At 44.7% G+C, this 21,554-nt stretch overlaps 1 protein-coding gene and 1 long non-coding RNA gene across 5 annotated transcripts in view; one reads left to right on the top strand and one right to left on the bottom strand.

Annotated features, from left to right (window-relative positions):
- LOC100064891 (interferon alpha-inducible protein 27-like protein 2) overlaps window positions 1-20,686 on the top strand; it is a 38,482-nt gene extending 17,796 nt beyond the window's left edge. The window contains exons 2-6 of one of the 4 annotated variants that reach the window (XM_001495656.6): window positions 18,044-18,182; window positions 18,879-18,994; window positions 19,146-19,175; window positions 19,746-19,907; window positions 20,467-20,686. In XM_001495656.6, the coding sequence (XP_001495706.3) occupies window positions 18,988-18,994; window positions 19,146-19,175; window positions 19,746-19,907; window positions 20,467-20,669 (402 nt within the window). In that variant the 5' untranslated portion in view covers window positions 18,044-18,182; window positions 18,879-18,987 and the 3' untranslated portion in view covers window positions 20,670-20,686. Of the gene's footprint in view, window positions 1-18,043; window positions 18,183-18,878; window positions 18,995-19,145; window positions 19,176-19,711; window positions 19,908-20,466 lie in introns of those variants that run through there. The other 3 variants (XM_070249787.1, XM_070249786.1, XM_070249788.1) reach the window with 3 other exon arrangements.
- Window positions 11,772-18,141, bottom strand: LOC138920633 (uncharacterized). Its single transcript, XR_011432125.1, has 3 exons — window positions 18,031-18,141; window positions 15,661-15,776; window positions 11,772-13,310 (listed from the first exon to the last, which is right to left on the bottom strand). It is a non-coding gene; the product is annotated as an uncharacterized lncRNA (long non-coding RNA).
- Window positions 20,687-21,554: the final 868 nt, after the last annotated feature.

Below are 21,554 nucleotides of genomic sequence, written 5' to 3'. Positions count from 1 at the left end.
ATCATTATTAGTCGGAATTTGAGAATTCATACTAATTTTAAATATTTAACCTTGAAGCTCCCTGAGAATATGTCAGGGACCCCTGGAACGTGGTGCATTCCTGGAGAATGCCATGTAGCGCCCTAAGGCAATGGGCCCTGGATGAGGAGATGAGGAGGAGGCCGCCCCATGAAGGCCCTGGCCTTCACAGCAGGGGTCCTTAGGAAGGGCTAGCTTCGGCCCCTCCTCAGAGCCGCAGTGCCCCTCAGAAAATGAAGGAGCTGCCCTTGTCAGCTGCACTGAGCAGCAGAAGGAACAAGGCACAACACCAGGGGTCTCTCTCCTGTGACTCTGGACAGGGGGGCAGGGGTGCACCAGAGGGAGCCCCATAGTACGACCGAGAGTCAGCCCGTTCCAGACCTTGATAATGGCATCTCCAAGCCAGATTTGATTTGTTTAAAAAAAACAAAGAAATGAGACATTTCTTGAACCTCATTTTTGTGGCAGAGACTGTCATCTCTCCCGTTTTGTAGGAAAGGCTCAAGACAATGGCTGCCTAGAACAAAGGCCTCACTTCCCTGATCCTCTGTGGTTAGACATGAGCAGAATTTCCAGGTCCTGCCCTTAAGGAAAGGGGCACGATGATAGGAATTTATCCTCACTCAGCTCTGCTCTGCATAGCCTCAGGGCCCACACTCCTTCTCTCCCTAGGACATTGCCTTCATCTGCAGGCTCTGAGTGGCCTTCCCGCTTACGTCTGCCTTCCCATGATCGTCAGGTTCAGCACGGGGCATGAAGGCAACCCTAAAGGGACAGCAGGAGGGGTTTTTTGGGGTGATGGATCTGTCCTATATCTTGATTATGGTGGGGGTTACACAAACCTATAAATGTGTTTAACTTCATAGTACTGTACACAAAAAGGGGAAAAAGTCAATTTTACTGCATAATTTAAAGAATAAAATTAATACACACACGTATGTATATGTGTATATGTCTGTGTGTGTATATAGATACACTATATAGAGAGAGTGTTTAGTTGTGTGCCTGATGCACAGAAAGTGCTGTAGAACGGTGCTACTCAATGTGTGGTCCACAGCCCAGCAGCCCACAATTATGGTAGGGTCCATGATGAGACAGGACCTCGTGTTAGAAGATACATCAACTACTTTGTTAAGCGCGCACTTTAGGCTGTAGCTGAATTTTCTTTTGCGTAGTAAGACTTTCTCACTGAAGTTAACAGTGTGTTGATTTCCGTTATGGTGAAGCTCCTTTCGTAGAAGCAGATGGGCGCTTTGAGAAGCACTGTGCTAGAAAGGGTAGCTATAGTAATATCTATGTCATTTACAGAAGAGCATTGTAGCAATGGTCACTGAAGGCAGAGACCACGGCATTGATCTCTGGGTGGCTGGTGCCGGGCACAGGACCCGGCTGGCAGATGGGAGATGTCGAATCAGGTTTGTTGGAGAAGAAAATGAGGACCTGAAGGAAGAATGACTTGCACACACAGCTCATCCACTCATTCGATGGATGAACCTTTCCTGAGGAGCAGACAAATGAACAACGCACTCTAATGCAAGGCATATGGAAAAGCCAGGTGAATAGCAGCCCAAGAAAGGAGCTCTGCACAGGGACCAAAAGGGGTGACGGTCACCTGTTGAAATGTGGGTCTTTCCCGATGCCAGAGGTTGTGCCTTTTTCCATGTGCAGAATGAGTCCTGCTCTCCGCGGCTGTACAGTCTGCTGTTTTAAACCCCGAGTCCCTTGTCCTGCTTAAGAAAACTCAGACAAGATCTGGCCCATGTCAAAGCAAAGGGATGAAGTGGGTGGAAAAAGCTGAGACTACAGTTCAGAAGCCAGTATCCTGGCCCCAATGCTGCCTGCAATAAGCTGGGCAGCCTCGGGCAGGTGTCCATCTCTAGGAGCCTCTGTTTCCCCAGCTGCCCAGAGGATGGACTGGGCTCTCAGACTCTCTCACCTCCACCCCTCCTACCCAACATTCTGAGATTCATTGGGGCTGAAACTGTCTCTCACTGATTGGACCTTTTCATTTTTCTTTTCCTGCCCAAGATCTGCAGCTCTGAGTATGTTGGTCCTTTGCCAAAGGCCAGCAAGCTTTAACCACAGAGAAAAGCATGTGTCCCTGCTGACAGGACATCCAGAAGCTGACCTCCTGGCCTTAACCTCCCCTTCCTCTTAAATTCTCTCTGTGCCCTCGGTACAGCCCATGGTTCCTGAGCAAAGAAATCCCTCATCTTGGCCATGGCAGAACTTCCGGCAGATTGCAGCAGCCTCTATTATTTCAATGTATAATTCATATGGCCCATTTCCACTACCAAGGACAGCCCACAAAACAAACTTGATCCCGCAGGGAAACGGGGAGCTCTGCCCTCTGAGATGTGTGTGTGCTCTCCCCCTACGGCCGCACACACCTTTTCCAAAGGCTTTCACTTTACTGGGGCACCTCACTAGGCCAGGAACAATGGGACCTCGGAATAATAGGACAGTCACCACAATTTCAAGGCTGCTCTCAAGGAGAGATGTGGGTGATGTTCAACACACAGGATGGTTTGCAGCACCTGCAGAGCTGTACCTGGCAGGCTGCAGTCCACAGCTACACGCAGCTACAACTTAGCAGTTGAGCAGCATGGTGAATCAGGCATCGGGTTCCTGATCAGGAGCCTGGTTCCATTTCCTTGATACGTTTCCTGCTTGCTACCCAGGAGGCTGCAAACATGTCATGCCAACTCTCTGGACTTCCGCCTCCTCAGCTGTAAAATATAAATGCACTAGCTCCTGCCCTGCCAACCTCACTGGGTTGTGACAAGGATCAAGAGCAATAATACGTGTAGAAGTTCTTCATAAAACACTATATACTGTGGCTACTCAAAGTCTGGTCCATGGACCAGCAGCATCAGCATCATCTGGGAGCTTGTTAGAAATGCAGAATCCTAGGCCCCTCTCCAGACCAAGATGCCCAGCGATTTGTTTGAGAAGCATTGTGATATGCATACATAAGTGTGCTATGGGGGCAGAGGGGAGGAGAATGTGCAGTTTGGAGGCTGGAGCTCTTAGTTCAAATTCGTCTCTGCCACTGACTGCCTTGTGGCCTTCGGAGCGCTGCTGGGGCCTTGTTTCCTCAACTAGAGAACAGTGTCACACTGCTGCTGTACGAGAATGTGAGATGAAGCCATCAGGCAGAGGGCAGAGCGGCAGGGACCCTTTCCTGGAGGGGTGAAAGGGAAGTAAGGGGTCAGGGAAGGACTCTGTAGCCAGATGGGAAATGGAGAAGATAAAATGATGGAGGAGAGCAGGAAATAGACCAGTGCTTCCTTCTGCCTGCCCTGTGTCACCTCCACCCCGTCTCTTGCCCAGTCACCAAACCCTCCTGACATGGACTCTCAAGTCAGCTGCTGACCAAAGGCAGCTGAAGAGTGGACAGCTCCTGCTTGGTTTGCAGATATCCAAAGACGACAACCAACGCAGATGGAAAGAAAAGGACCAGGGCTCGGGGCTATGAGGGTTCCCCATTCCTCCAGGAGGGCTGGAGGGGTTTCGGACTATTCCCAGACCACAGAGCATCCCATGTATCCATGTACGGTACCTGGGGACCCAAGACTGAAGTTGGCAAGTGAATGGGAGAACCACAGAGCAGCTCCATCCTCCAGTTGCAAAGGGGGCAGCTGAGGAGGTCCTGCAGGCTGTCTCAGAGACTCTGCCTGCACATTTAATGAGTGACATTCTTATTACACTGGATTTTCTATTAAGCAAGCTTCTTGATATAACTTGAAGGTGAGGGTACTTGACCTGTGTTTCAAAATTTTCCAGCAATGCTGGGAAATGGACTGCGTCACACTCGACAAAATTCCATTCAAGTAATTACCCAGGGAGAGGTATTATAATTGCACAGATGTAAGTGCTCCATTTCGTGGGTTTAAAAATACCAACTTTGCAGGGCTGTGGTAAGCATTAAATGAGATAACGTGTGGACAGCTCTTGGCACAGACTCCTTATTAGTCTTTTCCCTGCAGTCTTGCAGATGAATTGAAAGCTGTGCTCTGGCCCAGGGGCTTGTCCTTGGCCTCAGCCCTGGCAGCTGCATTCTAATGGCTCTGCTAATCGATGTTGCAAGTCCACGGAGATGGAGCCCCAGGCCCCCTGATCCTGAAAGCCGCGACTCATGGCTGGTAGAGGTTTTTGGATGTTTTTTTCCCAGAAAAAGCTCTTCTATTTTTTTCAAGAACTACAAGCAGCTTGGCCCTCTGTGCTTTCTGCAACCGCAAATGATCGCTTGAAAAAATTAAGTCAAAAAAGCCCTTGCAGACAGTAGTTTTAAATGCTTCTGGGCACATATTCAAAATCGAGAGAATATTCAAGTTAACCTGGGGGACAAACAGTACAAGTTGAGCACTGACCAGGAATGAGAGATTGAGTTACTGGCCCCAATGCTTCACCTCTCTCTGTGTCTACACCCTTGCCATGGCCTCATTTTGGGCAGAGTAATTCCACACTCCTTGATTTGGAGCTTGACCATGGACTTGCTTTGGCCAACTGAATGGAGTCAAAGTGACAGCATGCCAGTTGCCAGCCGAGACCTTAAGAAACCTCATATGTTTCTGCCACCACCACAAAAGAACTTCCCCAAGGGGGGCTGCTGCCCATCAGACTGGACTCCAGAAGGAACACACATGGAGCAGAGTCACCCCAACTGACCCACAGACCATCACTGAAAGCGAAAGTTGCTGTAGCTGCCACAGCTTGTGGCAGAGCCACCCAACCATGCCCTGCCCAGATCAACAGAACTGCCCTAGCTTGCCTGCAGAGCCACAAGAAAAAAACTGTTGCTTAAGCCAATGTGTTTGGGGGTAGTTTTTAATGAAGCATTATTGTGGCTGTAGGGAACCGATACAATCTGTGATAGAATTGAAAAAGTAAAATGGGAGGGAAAGAAATGGGCAGGAGAAAAGAGCAGGAAAGACAGAGAAGGGGGGAGTTCCTTATACTGTTAGCTCATTCCAGCTAAAGACTGACATGACCTGTTGCCTGTTCTCAACTGCAGGCACACATGGTGATAACGGACCTTGGTGTCACATAGCTTGGTGATACCGGCTACATGTAGCCCTGAGAACCAAGGTAAGACCAAGCCCAGCATAAGTGGAGTTCACAGAGATGCAGGAAAGGAGCTTCAGAGGTAGGAACAGCCAGGGAGGGGTCAGCAAGGACCAGATCTGCCTTCAAGGTGAGAAAAGATCAGGGACCTGAAGTTATAGCCTGTTGGGCACAGCTTTGGAAGGCAGGTCAGGCTCGTCAGAGTTAGCCTCGGGCCAAGGCAGGCAAGGAAGAGCCAGAATCAAGTCCATTTCCTGCACAGTGGGGGCGGGCAAGGACAAGGCAGGTGCCAGGTTTTAGGAGGCAGGAACTTGAGAGAGCAGAAAGGAGTCAAATAGGCAGACAGAGTGTATTAGTCAGGGCTCTCCAGAGAAACAGAAACAGTAGGGTGTATATATAAATATATATGAGGAGATTTATTTAGGAATTGGCTCACGTGATTACAGAGTCTGAGAAGTCCCAGGATTGCCATCTGCAAGCTGGAGACCCAGGAGAGCTGATGGTATAATTCAGCCTGACGCCAAAGGCCTGAGAACCAGGAGCACCGACATCCAGGGGTGGGAGAAGATGGATGTCTCAGTGCAGGCAGGGAGATGGAATTTGTCCTTCCTCCACCTTTTCGTTCTATTTAAGCGCTCAGCGGATTGGATGCTGCTCACCACATTGGTGAAGGGATCTTCTCTGCTCAGTCTATCAATTCAGTGCTAATCTCTTCCTGAGACACCTTCAGAGACACAGCTAGCTACCTGGGCCTCCCTTAGCATCGTCAAGTTGACACATAAAATGAACCATGATACCCCAAGGTTGCACCTAGGGGACCTTGGGGTGTAGGGTACTTGCCCACTGTAGTGGATTGAATGGTGGCCCCCAAAAGATATTTCCATGCCCGAACCCCTAGGATCTGTGAATGAAACCTTTATTTGCCAAAAAGTTCTCTGCAAATGTAATTGAACTAAGGATCTCAAGAGGAGATCCTCCTAGATTAACCAGGTGGGTCCTAAATCTGATCACAAGTGTCCTTGTAAGAGACATAAGAGGAGAAGACACAGACACAGAGGAGAAGACCATGTGAAGAAGGAGGCAGAGACGGGAGTGAGGAAGCCACAAGCCAAGAGACATGTGGAGCCACCAGAAGAGGAAGGAAAATCCTCCCCTGGAGCCTTCAGAGGAAGTGCAGCCCTGCCAACACGTTGATTTCAGAGTTTTGGCCTCCAGGACTGTGAGAGAATGAATTTATTTTTAAAGCCATTCAGTTTGTGGCCATTGTTATGGCCGCCCCAGGAAACTGATAGACCATCCCACCCGGAATCACAGCACAGAATGGGCTACGAGGGGAGAGTTCCGGCGGGCATGAAGTGGAATTCTACTGTGGCTTTACTGTGCATTTCCCGCATGACTAAAGATGTTGAGAATATTTTTTTGTGCTTACTGGCTATTCATATATCTTTCACCATGAAGTGTTTGTTCAAACCTTTTTAGATTGGGTTGTTTGTCTTTTTAATATTGTGTTACACATGTTCTTTATATATTCTGGATACACGTCCTTTATCAAATCTAGGCATTATGAGCATTTTTCCAGTCTGTGGCTTGCCTTTTTATTTTCTTAATGATGTCCCTTGAGGAGCAGAAGTTCTTATGAACTGATGAGCAGTTTCTCATTTTCTTTTAAAGTTGAGCTTTTTATGTTCTATCCAAGAAATCTTTGCCTGTCTCAAGGTCACAAAGGTATTCTATGATTTCTTCTAAAAGTTTCAGAGTTTTAGCTTTTATTTTATTTATTTACTTATTTTTTTTTGAGATTAGCCCTGAGCTAACATCTGCTGCCAATTCTTCTCTTTTTGCTGAGGAAGACTGGCCCTGAGCCAACATCTGTGCCCATCTTCCTCTACATTATATGTGGGACGCCCACCACAGCATGGCTTGCCAAGCGGTGCCATGTCCGCACCCGGGAATCCCGAACCGGTGAACCCCGGGCTGCTGAGAAGCGGAACGTGCGCACTTAACCGCTGTGCCACTGGGCCTGCCCCAGCTTTTATTTTCATTTTATGCTTAAGTCTGTAATTTATACTTTGTGTATGGTATGAGGTAGAGGTTGAGGTTCGTTTTTTTCCCTTATGGAGCGTATTCGTTTCCTGTGGCTTGCTGTAACAAATTACCATAAACTTGGTGGTTTAAAACAACAGAAATGTTTTCGCTCAAAGTTCTGGTGACCAGAAATCTGAAATCAGTATCACTTGGCCAAAATCCAGCTGTGAACAGGGCTGTGCTGCCTCCAAAGACTTTAAGGAGAATCTGTTTCTTGCCTCTGCAGCTTCTGGTGACTGCCAGGAGTCCCTGGCTTGTAGCCACATCATTACAATCTCTGCCTCCATCGTCACGTTGCCTTGTTCTCATCCATGTGTCAGAGCTTCCTCTGCCTCCCTCTTGTAAGGATACTTGTGGCTGCATTTGAGGTCAACTCAAATACTCCAGGACATCTCTCCATCTCAGACGCATAACTGAATTACACCTGCAAAGACCCTTTCTGCATAAAAGGTAACATTTACACGTTCCAGGAATTAGGAGTTAATATCTTTGGGACCATTATTTCACCTCCTGCGTGGATATCCAGTAATTCCAGCACCAATTTTTGGAAAATCTATCTGTCCCTATGGAATTTATCTTGATACCTTTGTTGAAAGTCAGTTAACCATATATGTTTGGGTTTATTTATGGAATATATTCCATTGATCTCTTTGCCTATCCTTACACCAACACCACACTGTCTTAGTTACGCAACTTTAGTCTAAACCTTGAAATCAACTAGTGCTAATCTTTCAACTTTGTTTTTTTACAAAAAAGGAAAAGAAAAGGCTATTGTAGATCCTTTGCATTTCCATATGCACTTTTTAAATTTTTTTTAATGTTACCTGTTTTTTCTTCCTGTTTTTTTTAACATTTATTATTTATTTATTTATTTTTGAGAGAGAGATTAGCCCTCAGCTAACATCTGCTGCCAATCCTCCTCTTTTTGCTGAGGAAGACTGGCCCTGAGCTAACATCTGTGCCCATCTTCCTCTACTTTATCTGTGGGACGCCTATCACAGCATGGCTTGCCAAGTAGTGCCATGTCCACACCTGGGACCCGAAGTGGTGAACCCCGGGCCGCTGAAGCAGAGCTGCACACTTAACCGCTGCGCCACCAGGCTGGCCCCCATATGCATTTTAGAATCATCTTGTCAAATTCACAAAAGGAAAAAAAAACGGCCAGCTGGGATGTTGATTGGATTGCATTGAATCCATAGGTCAATTTGTGGAATAGTGACAACTTAAACTTCAGTTCAATTTTTTAAGCTTCCCTTGAATATCACTCAGCAATGTTCTGTAGTTTCAACGTATGTGTCTTACACATATTTTGATAATATACTCCTAAGTGTTTTACAGTTTTGATGCTATTGTGTCATTTGAAGACTCTGACGCTGTTGAGGTGTCATTTTAACTTTTGCTGCTAGTATTTACAAATACAATTGATTTTTGCAATACTGTTCTGTTCACTTGTCTAGTAGTTTTTTGTGGATTCCTTAGAACTTTCTACATAAACAATAACGTTGTGCAACAGAAATGATGAAAGTGGACGTCCTTGCCGCCTCCTAAGCTAAAAGGGAATGTACTCAATGTATCAGCACTAAGCATGATGTTTCTTGTTGATTTTTTTCATAGAAAAATTTTGTAAGATGTGGACAATCCCTTTTATTCCTAAATTGCTTAGAATTTTTAATTGAAGCATCTATTGAGATAAGCATATGATTTTTCTTCTTTATTCTGCTTACATGCTAAATTACTTTAATTTTCAAATGTTAAACAAACCTTATATTGCCAAGGTGAACCTCACTAAGTCATGATATAGTCTCTTTTATACATTGATAGATTTAATTTACTAATATTTTGTTCAGAATATTTGCATCAACGTTTTTAAGGAATATTGGTCTGGAGTTTTCTTTTTTGAAATGTTTTTGTCAGATTTCGGTATCAGGATTGTATTATCTCATGAAGTGAGTCAGAAATATTCTCTCTTCCATTTTCTGAGTTTGTTTAATTGGGGCCAGCCTGGTGGCATAATGGTTAATTTCCCATGCTCTGCTTCAGTGTCCCAGAGTTCACAGGTCCCAGTTCCTGGAGTGGACCTACACATCACTCATCAAGCCATGCTGTGGTGGCATCCCACATACAAAGCAGAGGAAGACTGGCACAGATATTAGCTCAGTGGCAATCTTCCAAAAAAGAGTTTAAGATTAGTAGTATTTCTTCCTCAAACATCTTATAGACTTCATCGGTGAATTTATTTGGGCTTGGAATTTTCTTTGTGGGAATAATTTTAATTATGAATTAAATTTGTTTAATACATAGTGTTTCTCAGGTTTTCTATTTCTTCTTGGGTCAGTTTGTTAATTTTCCAAGGAATGAGTCCATTTTATTTATATTGTCAAATTTATAGGCATAAAGTCGCTTATAACATTTCCTTATTATCCTTTTAGTGTCATGATAACTACTCTTTTATTCTTTTCTGTTGTCTGTTTTCTATTTCATTGATTTCTGCTATCTTTATTTCTTTCCTCCCCCTTACTGTAGATTGAATTTGCTCTTCTTAATTTGGAAACTTACACAATTTATTTTAAATCTTTCTTTTCGTCTAATGTAAACATTTAAAGTTGTACAAAAAATATTTTTATGTACTGATTTAGTCGCATCCCATGTATTTTAGTGTTTTATCTTCATTCAATTCAAAATATTTTCTAATTTCACTTGTGATTTTTGAATTTGTCCCATGGATTATTCAGAAGTGTGTTGCTCAATTCCCATATATTTAAGGAATTTCTAGATATCTCATTGCTATTGATTACTAAGTTAATACTTCTGTGGTCAGATAATGTACTCTGTATGTTTTCAGTCTTCTGAAGTTTACTGAGACATGTTTAATGGCCCAGTAGATGGTCCATCTTGGTGAATGTTCTATATACTTTTTATAAATTCTGACAACATCTGCTTCTTACATAAAGTATTTAGTTCTTTGATATTTAAATAATTATCAGTATGGTTAGGTTTAAGACTACCATCTTGGTTTAGTTTTTTATTTGTCCCATATATTCTTTTTTCCTCCATTGACCATTCTCTGCCTTATTTTGGGTGAACTAATCATCATTTAGCATGCCATTTCGTGCATCAATCAACTCTTTACCAAAGACTGCTTCTGTTGTTCCCAGTGTTTTTTTCTAGAAATTGAAACATGAATCTTTAACTTATCACTTTCTGTTTTTGACTAATAGTATCCTACCTCACCAACAATGTAAGAAACTTCCAATATTAAATTCCAATTCTCCCTCCTCTATGCTTTGTGCTCCTGTCATATATTTTACTTCTATATACCTTACAAATCCCATAATACATTGTCACTATTTTTAATAATTATTTTTAAGTTTACATTCATATGTGCTTAAAAAGACAATTCAAAAGACCTTTTATAGTAACCCCCCACATATTTACCCTTTCTTTTTTTTTTTTTAAGGAAGATTAGCCCTGAGCTAACATCTGCTGCCAATCCTTCTCTTTTTGCTGAGGAAGACTGGCCCTGAGCTAACATCTGTGCCCATCTTCTTCTATTTTATACGTGGCATGCCTGCTACAGCATGGCTTGACAAGCGGTGCGTAAGTCCACACCCGGAATCTGAAGTGGAAAACCATGGGCCGCTGAAGCAGAACATGCGAACTTAACCACTGCACCACTGGGCTGGCCCTGAGAATTTCTTAAGATGTACATCTGCTGGCAACAAATTCTCTAAGCTTTGGCTTATCTTAAAATATATTTATTTCTCTTTCATTTTTGTAGGAGATTTTCACTGGACATAGAATTTTAGATTGATAAGATTTTTTTCTTTTAATACTTTAAAGTTGTCATTCTGGTCACCATTATTTTTGATTTTTTAAAAATTGCTATTAATGTTATTATTTTTCCTTCTATAAATGTTTCTTTTTTCTTTTTACCTCCACTGCTTTTAACTTTTTTTAAATTTTAACATTTGATTGTCAGAAGTTTGACTATGATGTGCCTAGGTGATTTAGGGGTTCACTGAGTTTTCTGGGTTCAATGAGTTACTGTTTTCATCAAATCTGTAAAATTTTTAGGCAGCATTTTTTCAAATATTATTTCTCCCCGATTATTTCTCTCCTCACTAGTTACATAGATGTTTGGCTACTTGATACTATTCCACAGGTTATTGAAGCTCTGTTCATCTTTTTCCTTTCTGTGCTTCAGTTAGATTATTTTCTTTGGATTCAATTCTGTTGTGTCAAGTATGCCGTCAATCCTATCCTGGGAATTTATACTTTCATATACTGTATTGTTCGGTTTCATGATTTCCATTTAGTTCTTTTTCACAGCACCCAGCTCTCTCCTGAAATTCCCAATCTCTTCAATCACTATGTTTACATTTTCTTCTAGATTCATTAATTTGTTATACTTATTTAAAAGTATATATCTGATAATTCCAACATATGGGTCAACTGAGGAACTGTGTCTATTAACTGATTTTTTTCTTGACTACAGTTACACTCTCCTGCTTCTTTGTACGTTTCATCATTTCTTTTAATTGGATGTCAGACATTGTATCCAGGAAGGGCTTCTTATCTCTTGGGAGTTCAGTTATTTTAGATTTCTTTGTCCATGGCTCTTTGATGACTTTAAAGTGGGGGTTGGCCAACTATAGCCCACAGTCTAAATCCAGCTCATAACCCGTTTTTGTACAGATCATAAGATGAGTGGCTTTTACGTTTTTAAAGGATTGTTAAGAAAAAAGAAGGGAAGGAGGAGAAGAATAGAGATCCTGTGTGACCTAAAATATTTACTCTCTGACCCATTACAGAATATTTGTCAACACCTGCTTTAAAGAAAATATATATATTTTTCATTTATCCATTGATCTCTTGTTTTTCAGTGATGATAACGGCCTTTCACATCCTTCCACATCTAAGCCAGAAGTAGAACTCCTCATATTGTGGTTTTAATTTCTATTTCCTGGGTTCACAATGGGATTTTGCATCTTTTCACATAGGTATTGATTATTAGAATAGCCTCGTTTCGTGACTTAAGTCTCTTGCAGGTTTTTCTATAAGATTGTTTGCCTTTTTATTGATTTGTAGGAGTAATTGATACATTCTGGATATTGGCCATTCATTAGCGATAGGTATAGCAAATATTTTCTCCCACCAAGTGACTCGAGTTTTCCTTCTCATGGTGCCCTTTGTTGAATAGAGCATCTTAATTTTAATGTATTCAAATTAATAATCTTTTCCCTATGGTTAAATGCTTTCTTGTGTTTAGTTTAAGCTTATGGTCTTTATTTGCAAATTCTAGGAAATCAGAAAAGACCCAGTTGGCACTACACCAGAGGGACTATGAAGGTGGCTGCTATACCTTTGGGTTTTAGGTTATCCTTGAAAGCAGCTTTCATAAACAGTAAAGGCTATTTGTTGCTCGGGTCTTAAAATTAATATTGAATTTATTGAAATAACAAATTAAAAGCTAATATCCTTAAATTACTAGGTTTAATTAAAACCTCCATATTCTATTTATAAATCTAAGAGGATCTTTACAACTTAATCAAATTCTCCTAAATATTTTAGGTTGCATATTTATTAACATAACCTATTTTCTTTTTAAGTTTGTATATATTTATAATCCATTTTTTTTAAAACACTGCATTTGTCTCTAACAAGCAAAGCCTTCTCAAAAACATTGTTGAATCATAAATCTAATAAAATAAACTTATACAATTTTGAATTTTAAGTTTTCTTAGATGATATTGTTTACAAAATTGATTTTAAAATAGACTATTTTTCATCTTCGTAATCACAAGATTAAATCTCTTACTGAAGTACACCATTAAAATTGGAATCAGAACTCTAATCTGTCACATGTACCAAATTCTTATGCACAAGTTAAATATTAAATGTGCACAAATTATTCTTAAAATGAATGCCAAAATATGAATATCATTGGTTTTACTTATTTCATCTTGAAATAATTATAAATGTTCCTAGGTTTTTGTTACCCTCTAAGATGGTAGTTTTTAACAAGGATGGTACTGCCCCCTAGGGGACATTTTGGAAATTGGCGAACAGCTTTTTAGTAGTCACAGACATGGAGAAATTTTCCAGTATTCAGCACAAAGGAGTCAGGGACGCCCGACATCCTGAAACACACAGAACAGAACTGAAAGTTATCCACACAAATTTCAAAAGTCCCTTCATGTAAGCAAAACTCATAACTACCTGAGCCTAGAACTTCACTATGTTTTATATGTATTTTTTGCATAGTTTTATTATAGATTGAATTTGCCAGGAATTACAATTATCTTGCAAATCAGGGAGAGAGTGCACTTTGATTTGTCCTGAACTTTACCAAGAGTTATTGACCATTTTAGAAAATTGTGTCTCCGATAGCAATGTCCCTCATGGGACTTGACTCAGTCAGTATGTGCAGCTGTCCCAGTCGTGGTGATTAGATATTGATAGGTGGATAGGAATATACAGACATATTTCTTAAGCCCTTGTTTCAAATTATCAAATATAAAAAAGTGATAATTTTCAGTTGCATATTCTCTTATCTTAAATCTCAACTTAAATGGGCACAAGCAACTGATTCATTATATCTTTTGGCATAATTGTGCTTGAGCACATACTTATTGAAATATACACTTCTTTATTATAAATAACTTCTTTTTATTTCTCTTTTGCATCACAGTTTGGGCAGTATATTGTGTGTAACTAGATGATGTTATCTATGAATTCCATTTCAGGATAGTAGAAATCATTATAAAGAATTTTTTTTTTTCACTGAGGAAGACTGGCCCTGAGCTAACATCCGTGCCCATCTTCCTCTACTTTATGCGTGGGATGCCTACCACAGCATGGCTTGCCAAGCAGTGCCATGTCTGCACCCGGGATCCAAACCGGCAAACCCTAGGCCACCAAAGCAGAATGTGTGCACTTAACCACTGCGCCACCAGGCCAGCCCCTATAAAGAATTTTTTAAACTTCACAAAAAATATGTAGCCTTGGATTAACAGTTCTGATACTACTCGGCTGTATCCTGGAATTGAACAATTAAGTATGTTCCAGTAAAAGAAACCAGGACTCCCATTGTAGGACTAGAAAAGAAATACACAAAATGAGCCTGGACCATCTTATAGCGCCAGACAGTAATGAAATGCTAAACACACACACACACAATGATGGAGGTATGTCAAGACACACAAGAAGCAACTAAAAGACTCCCATTGGCTAAAGCTGGAAAACTTTGAGCAACGAAATAATTAAAGTGGCATTTGGATTATGCACCAAAGTATAAAATAAGTATCAGTGAGTCCATATTGATATAAATGATGATTAAATTAATAAATAGGTGAGAAGAGACAAACCTCCCATGCAGAAGAATCCCAAATAATTTATAAAGATACTCTATCCTCCAAGAGGTGGAACGTAATTCCCTACTCTTTAAATGTGGACTGCAGTGAATTCCTCCCCACGAGGAGAGTGTGGAAAGGAATGGGAGGAAGTAACTTGGCAGGGGAGCAACCTAACAAGCACGACCTCAGCCAGGTGATCAAGGTCACCATCAACAGTGCCAAGTCATCTTGATAGTGTGTACCTTTGACATCATGTGACGAGAATGGCAATTTACCGCTGTGGTCTTCCTCCCCCACACCGGTGTCTCTAATCTAATCATGAGGAAAAAATTCAGACAAATCTCAGTGAAGGACCATTCTCCAAAATACCTGACCAGTACTCCTCAACACTGTCAAGGTCACCAAAAACAAGGAAAGTCTGAGAAACTGTCACAGCCAAGAGGAGCCTAAGACGACAGGACGACTAAATGTCATGTGGTGTCCTGGATGGCATCCTGGAACAGAGGAACATTAGGTCAAAACCAAGGAAATCTGAATGAAGTATGGACTCTAGCTAATAATAATGTACCAACATTGGTTCATTAATTGTAACAAATGTACCCTACCGATATAAGATGTTAATAATAGGGGAAACTGGGTGTGCGGTATATTTGAACTCTTTTTGCAATTTTTTCTTTAAATCTAAAACTTTCTTAAAAAATAAAGTTTATTTTAAAATATATAGTCCTTAGATAAAGACAATTACAAAACTTTACCAAGGGATATAAAAGAAAACTTGCGGGGCCCGGCCCTGTGGCTGAGTGGTTAAGTTCATATGCTCAGCTTTGGCAGCCCAGAGTTCGCTGATTCAGGTCCTGGATGCGGACATGGCCCCGCGCATCAAGCCACACTGTGGCAGTATCCCACATAGAAAAACTAGAATGACCTATAACTACGATATACAACTATGTACTGGGGCTTTGGGAAGAGAAAGGAAAAAAAAAAAGAGGAAGATTGACAAGAGATGTTAGCTCAAGGCCAATCTTCCAGGAAAGAAGAAAGAAAAGAAAACTTGGATAAGAGACATCATGTTCCTGGATGTAAAGAACAGTTTTTGTAAAAATATTTCTCTGTAAATATTTATTCAAAAATTTACCTCAGGGCTGGCCCGGTGGTGCAGTGGTTAAGTTCACACGGTCGGCTTCTCAGTGGCCCAGGGTTCGCCAGTTCGGGTCCTGGGTGCGGACGTGGCACTGCTTTGCAAAAGCCATGCTGTGGTAGGCGTCCCACATATAAAGTAGAGGAAGATGGACATGGATGTTAGCTCAGTGCCAGTCTTCCTCAGCGAAAAGAGGAGGATTGGCTGTAGTTAGCTCAGGGCTAGTCTTCCTCAAAAAAAAAAAAAAAAAAAAGCTCAATTTCAATCAAAATAGCAAAGAACTTTTTTTTGGAAATTGAAAAAATATTTTAAAAGTTCATCTGAAGAATTCATAGGTAGAAAGAGTCAGAGGATTATTTTAAACCTAAATCAAAATGAGCACAGTAAGACTTTAAATCAAATATTAAATTTATAAACATTAAAATAGTATGGGGAAAAAAAGGAGGGGGCTGGCCCCGTGGCTGAGTGGTTAGTCAGGTGCTCTGCTTCGGCGGCCCAGGGTTTCATGGACATGGGACTGCTCATCAGGCCATGCTGAGGTGGCGTCCCACATGCCACATCTAGAAAGACCCAGAACTAAAATATACAACTATATACTGGGGGATTTGGGGAGAAAAACCAGAAAAAAAAAAGATTGGCAACAGTTGTTAGCTCAGGTGCCAATCTTTAAAAAAACAAAACCAAACAGTATGGTATTGTTGCCAGGAGAGAGAGCTCGGTGGGACAGAATACAAAATTCCGAAACAGATATATATACTATTATATGAATTTTAAATATAAGGATGTAATTTCAAATCCAAGAAGAAATGAAAGATGATTTAATAAATGATTTTGGAACAACTGGCTAAGACATATATAGATATGTAAAGCACCCTGTATGTACCAAACTAAATTCCAGATGGATCAAAAAGTTTATTTTGAAAAGTCAAACTCAGGGCAGCCCGGTGGCCTAGTGGTTAAGTTCCCAAGCTCTGCTTCGGCAGCCCAGGGTTCCGGGTTTGGATCCTGGGCATAGACCTACATACTGCTCATCAAGCCACGCTGTGGCAGCATCCCATATACAAAAAAGAGGAAGACTGGAATAGATGTTAGTTCAGGGCCAATCTTCCTCACCAAAAGAAAAGGCAAATCCCAGAAGACTTTAAAGAAAATACAGGTGATGATGTATCTGAGAGCTAGTGAGAACAGGCTTTTTAGGCACACAAAGACAAAAATACTAAAGTAAAATATTGGCAAATTTGCATAAATTTTAAAAACTTTTCTGCGTTGACCCCCTCCTACCCCAAAAAAGACAGTGATGAACTGGAAACAAAACTTCACAACATCTGTGAGACTGGATTAAGATAGTTATATACAATAACTTATAAAAATTCCTACATATCTGTAAGAAAAAAATAACACTTTAAAGGAAAAAAGATCCAAAAATAGGAGAAAATAAGTCAGAAAGTGAGAACTGCATAAGCTTCATAAGCTTAAAAATAGTTTGGCCTTGTTAGTGGTAAGAAGAGATGTAAATTAAAATGTCATCATTTTTCACCTGTCGTCAGCAAAGGTTTTTTTAAATGACAAAGCTAACCGTTGGTGAGGAGTAGGAAAAAGGTAGCTCCTCCCACATACTTCTGGGGGGAGTGGAAACTGATACAATATTTTTGGAGAGCATCCTAACAATAAGTACCAAGTACCATAAGAAACGCAGAGTTTCAGACACAGCAACTCCCCCTCTAGGAATATATGATCAGAAAATACTTGTGCTCCATGCCGTAAGCATTTCATGCCAGGATCACTGGTAAGAGCAAAAATTAGAAAGAATTTAAGCCCTGAAAAAGGAGGGCTGATCCACTGAACTATGGCAACTTCACAGGACAAAATATTTGATGACAAGTAAAAATCATGTTGAAGTTCGGGAAAAGACAACTGTGTGAGGACGAAAAACAGATCAGTGGTGGCCAGGGTCTGGGGTCCAGGGAGGGCTGGCTACGAAGGAGCGGGTGGGGGCACGGGTGACGACAATGTTCTGTATGTGAGCTGGTGGTCCCGCGACTGTAACAGTTTGCCCAAACTCATAGAAGTATGCTCTAGAAGAACGAAGTTTACTTTGTGTAAATTATATCTCAGTGACCTTGACTTTAAAAACGTCCTGTTGAAGAATACTAAACAGCCTGGGAAAATTTCGATGACCGATTAAATAAAGTGAGTAATTCGCAAAGTAGTGTGCACAGTGTGATTGGAATTTGGCGGGGAGGGCGGGTGTTACTTTTGAGAGCGACAGAGATGGGCGGCTTTGGCGAAACAGACTGAAAGGAAATGCGCCAAAATGTATCAGCATCTTGCTCTGGAAGTGAAATGAAATATTGCTTTTCTCCTTACTTTTTTTGTGCAGCGAACAACTCCTGTCAGGAGGGGAAAATGTTACAACTTGGAACCGTGGCCCTCTTGCTTCAGCTTTCGGGTGCTTTGGTGCTCTTTTCTCTCCGGCAGAGCCATCGAGCAAGTGAGAAACCCACCGAGGGAAACCAGCAGTGAGCAGGAGAGCCAGCGGGAGAGTGGGCGAGCGGTGGGCGGGGTGGACGCGGGCTGGCAAAGGGGGGCGGGGCGGGGCGGGGCGGGGCGGGGTGGACACGGGCGAGCACAGGTGGGCCAGTGGGGGGGGCGGGGTGGACGCGGGCGAGCAATGATGGGCGAGCGCGGGGCGGGGGTGGGGTGGACGCGGGCGAGCACAGGTGGGCCAGTGGGGGGGTCGGGGTGGACGCCGGCGAGCAATGATGGGCGAGCGCGGGGCGGGGGTGGGGTGGACGCGGGCGAGCACAGGTGGGCCAGTGGGGGGGTCGGGGTGGACGCCGGCGAGCAATGATGGGCGAGCGCGGGGCGGGGGTGGGGTGGACGCGGGCGAGCACAGGTGGGCCAGTGGGGGGGTCGGGGTGGACGCCGGCGAGCAATGATGGGAGAGTGCGGTGGGGGGGGCGGGCAAGCAAAGACGGGAGGTGGGGGGGCGGGCCAGCAAGGATGGGCGAGCGCGGGGCGGGGTGGGGTGGACGCAGGCGAGCAAAGATGGGCGACTGTGGGGGCGGGCGAGCAAAGACGGACGAGTTGAGGGGGGCTTCGCGTGGGCGAGCAAAAATGGGCGAGCGCGGGACGGGGAGGGGAGCGGACAGGCAGACAGACGGTTGTGGGGTGGAGCGGGCGCGGGTAGAAGGCGTGTTCCTGCGTTTTGATAGGGCTGAGGAGCTGCGAGGGGCCGGCCGTGTCCCGATTGGTTCACTGGGAATTAACGCCCAACGGAGCTTAGTCATTTCTTGAGCTGCGCTGGACGAGGAGGGCCTCGCCATGATAAGTGAGTCGGGCTCTCCCGCGGGGCTGGCGGCCTGGGCAGGGGGCAGGCCTCCCGGACCCCAATCCACGAAGGGCCAGAGGAGTCGCTTCCTTCCCTCACTCCCTCAACCATCTAACTAGCTGACTGTCTCTCAACCTTTTTGTCTCCCAAGAACGGGCGGCTGCTGCTGCAATCGGAGGAGGTGAGTTATCTGGATGCCCTCAGTCCCCACACCTTTGCTGGGCCCCAGGTCCTGGGATGGATGGAGAACTTAGAGACCCAGCGCTGCAGGGGTTATGAGGGCTGGCCCACCATTAGCCACTCCACTCCCAGAGCTGCCTGGATGAATCTTAGGGGCTACAGAGCGATACTCACAATACTCCTGCGGAAGAGGTCATCTCCATCCCCCACGCCCTGCTCCTCTAGTCCTTTTGTATAATGAGCACATACAGAAGATTTCATTTGAAAGGGGGTTCCTTGCTAAAAACAGCAATGGTTTATTTAATCCCACAAATATACACACACACCTGAGGCCCAGTGAGGGTTAGTGACTTCTTCAGTGTCACACAGCAAGTTAGAGACCCAACCAGGGCTATGCCTGGGCCTCCTATGACTTCTTTGCCCCCAACTGGCTTCACACCCCTTGGGACCCTTCTCCAACTTGCTGTCTCCCTTATGCTCAGAGGAGACAGTCCCCAGAAGAAGTCAAGGAATTCCTAAGGGGTCTGTTCTCTTGAGCCCATGCTCTGAACCAGGTCCTCTCCCCCTACAGCCCTGGCCGTGGGGGCTGTGCCCCTGGTGCTGGGCGCCATGGGCTTCACGGGGGCAGGAATTGCTGCCTCCTCCATAGCAGCCAAGATGATGTCCGCAGCCGCCATCGCCAACGGGGGTGGCGTTGCTCCAGGCAGCCTGGTGGCCGTTCTACAGTCCGTGGGTGAGTGTGCCCGGCAGGAGGAGGAGGGAGAGGAGGCCAGAGCCAGGAGGGGATTCAGCTCAGAGGCTAAGCCTGAGGGAGGGCCTGGCCCCTCCCTCCAGTTCCAGGGTCCTCAGCATCCCTGCTTGGTCTCTCCCTCACTGTCCTCTTTCTGGCTCCTTCTGAGTGAGGTTTGAGGTGGGAGGAGAGGGGTGAGGGGTTCTGAAGGGAGAAGAAGGGAAGGAGCCCAGAGCTGTGGATCCAGCCCTACCCAAATCTGACAGCTGGGTGGCCTAGGCAGGACCCCTCCCCTCTCTGAGCCTCCTAGCTTCCTGTGTAAAGTGAGGGACCCCGTAGCTCTTGGGGTCTGTGGCTGACTCTCCTCTTCCCATGTCTCTCACTTCCCATGAATTCACCCCTCTCTTCTCCCTCTCAGTCCCCAGCATCCTCTGCCCAAAGTGGAGCCCCCGGGGGTGTCAGTACCTAGAGGAAGGCCCAGGTAGGATCTCTGGGCCTCCTGAGGGGCCCAGGCCTCTGACCACTGCACGCTCCCTGTGCCCACCCTCTGTCTCTTCCTCAGGGGCAGCTGGACTCTCCACGTCATCCAACATCCTCCTGGCCTCTGCTGGGTCAACTTTTGGGGCCTTGCTGGGAGGTTCAAAAAAGGTACCCCCTCCCTCTGTCCCAGGTGCCCCCAAGGCTGAAGGGGACCAGCCAGGAGAAAATGTGTCCCAAGTCAAACCTCCAGAAGCCCCACTCAGGTCAGAGAAGCCTGAGAAATAAAGATCATGGCAGATGCACTTCTCTGTCTTTGCTCCTTGCAGCCCTTGTTGGAGGGATGTGAATGGGAGGTTTCCCGTTCTCCCCATTCCCACAGCCTGCCTTCTGGGGGGGCGCAGAGGGAGGGGGAAGGCTGACCAAGCACAGCTCAGTTGGCAGAAGGCTTTGGTTGGTCTAGTCTTATAAGGGATGGGCTGTATAAGCCAGGGCCATTCTCAGGCAGTCTGGGGGCCTCAGTTTACCCCTCATTCAAATCCTGATAAGACCGACCTCCCTCTATAGGCCCATACAGGAGGCGTCTCTATTTCTGGGTATAAGTACGCCACCTCTGTCTCTCCTGAGCTGGTGCAGCGGACACTGCAGGAGCCTTGCCCATATCCCCGGCCCTCACTCTCCCAGTACCTGCTGGGCCCCCTGTGACTGTCCTTCCTGGGCCCCGCCCCTGAGGCCTACTAGGCAGGCTGGAAGTGTCGAGGTGTTGGTGCCCCCAGAATAGCCCTCAGCCTGTGATGGATTCTAGTCGGGGGATATGCACCCCTCAGGGGGCCATCTGTGAGGCCTGGCCCACACTGTCTCCCATCGTCTCCAACAGGAGCGACCCTCAGATGCCCACAGTGCAGCCTCACTCATTAACGGCCCTTTCTTGGCTGCCTGTCCTTCCCTGTCTCATCTCCCACTCCCCTGTTGGTGCTCCCTGGGGTCACCTTTCACTCAACTCCTTGTCTCGGGGTCTCAGCCCAGGGCAGCTTCCCGCCCTCTCCTCAGGCCCCACTCAGCGTCCCACAGGGCTGAGCTCGCACAGCCAGCACTCTAGCAGATGGTTCCTGAAATCCGGCTGTGTTCAGGCCTTGTCCATCCTCGTCCCTCAGGATGAGGCTCAGACAGGAG

The sequence above is a fragment of the Equus caballus genome, chromosome 24 (assembly GCF_041296265.1).
Source record: "Equus caballus isolate H_3958 breed thoroughbred chromosome 24, TB-T2T, whole genome shotgun sequence".
NCBI lineage: Eukaryota > Metazoa > Chordata > Mammalia > Perissodactyla > Equidae > Equus > Equus caballus.
The sequence above is the reverse complement of the archived record's forward strand: the minus strand, read 5'-3'. Positions and strand labels throughout refer to the sequence as shown.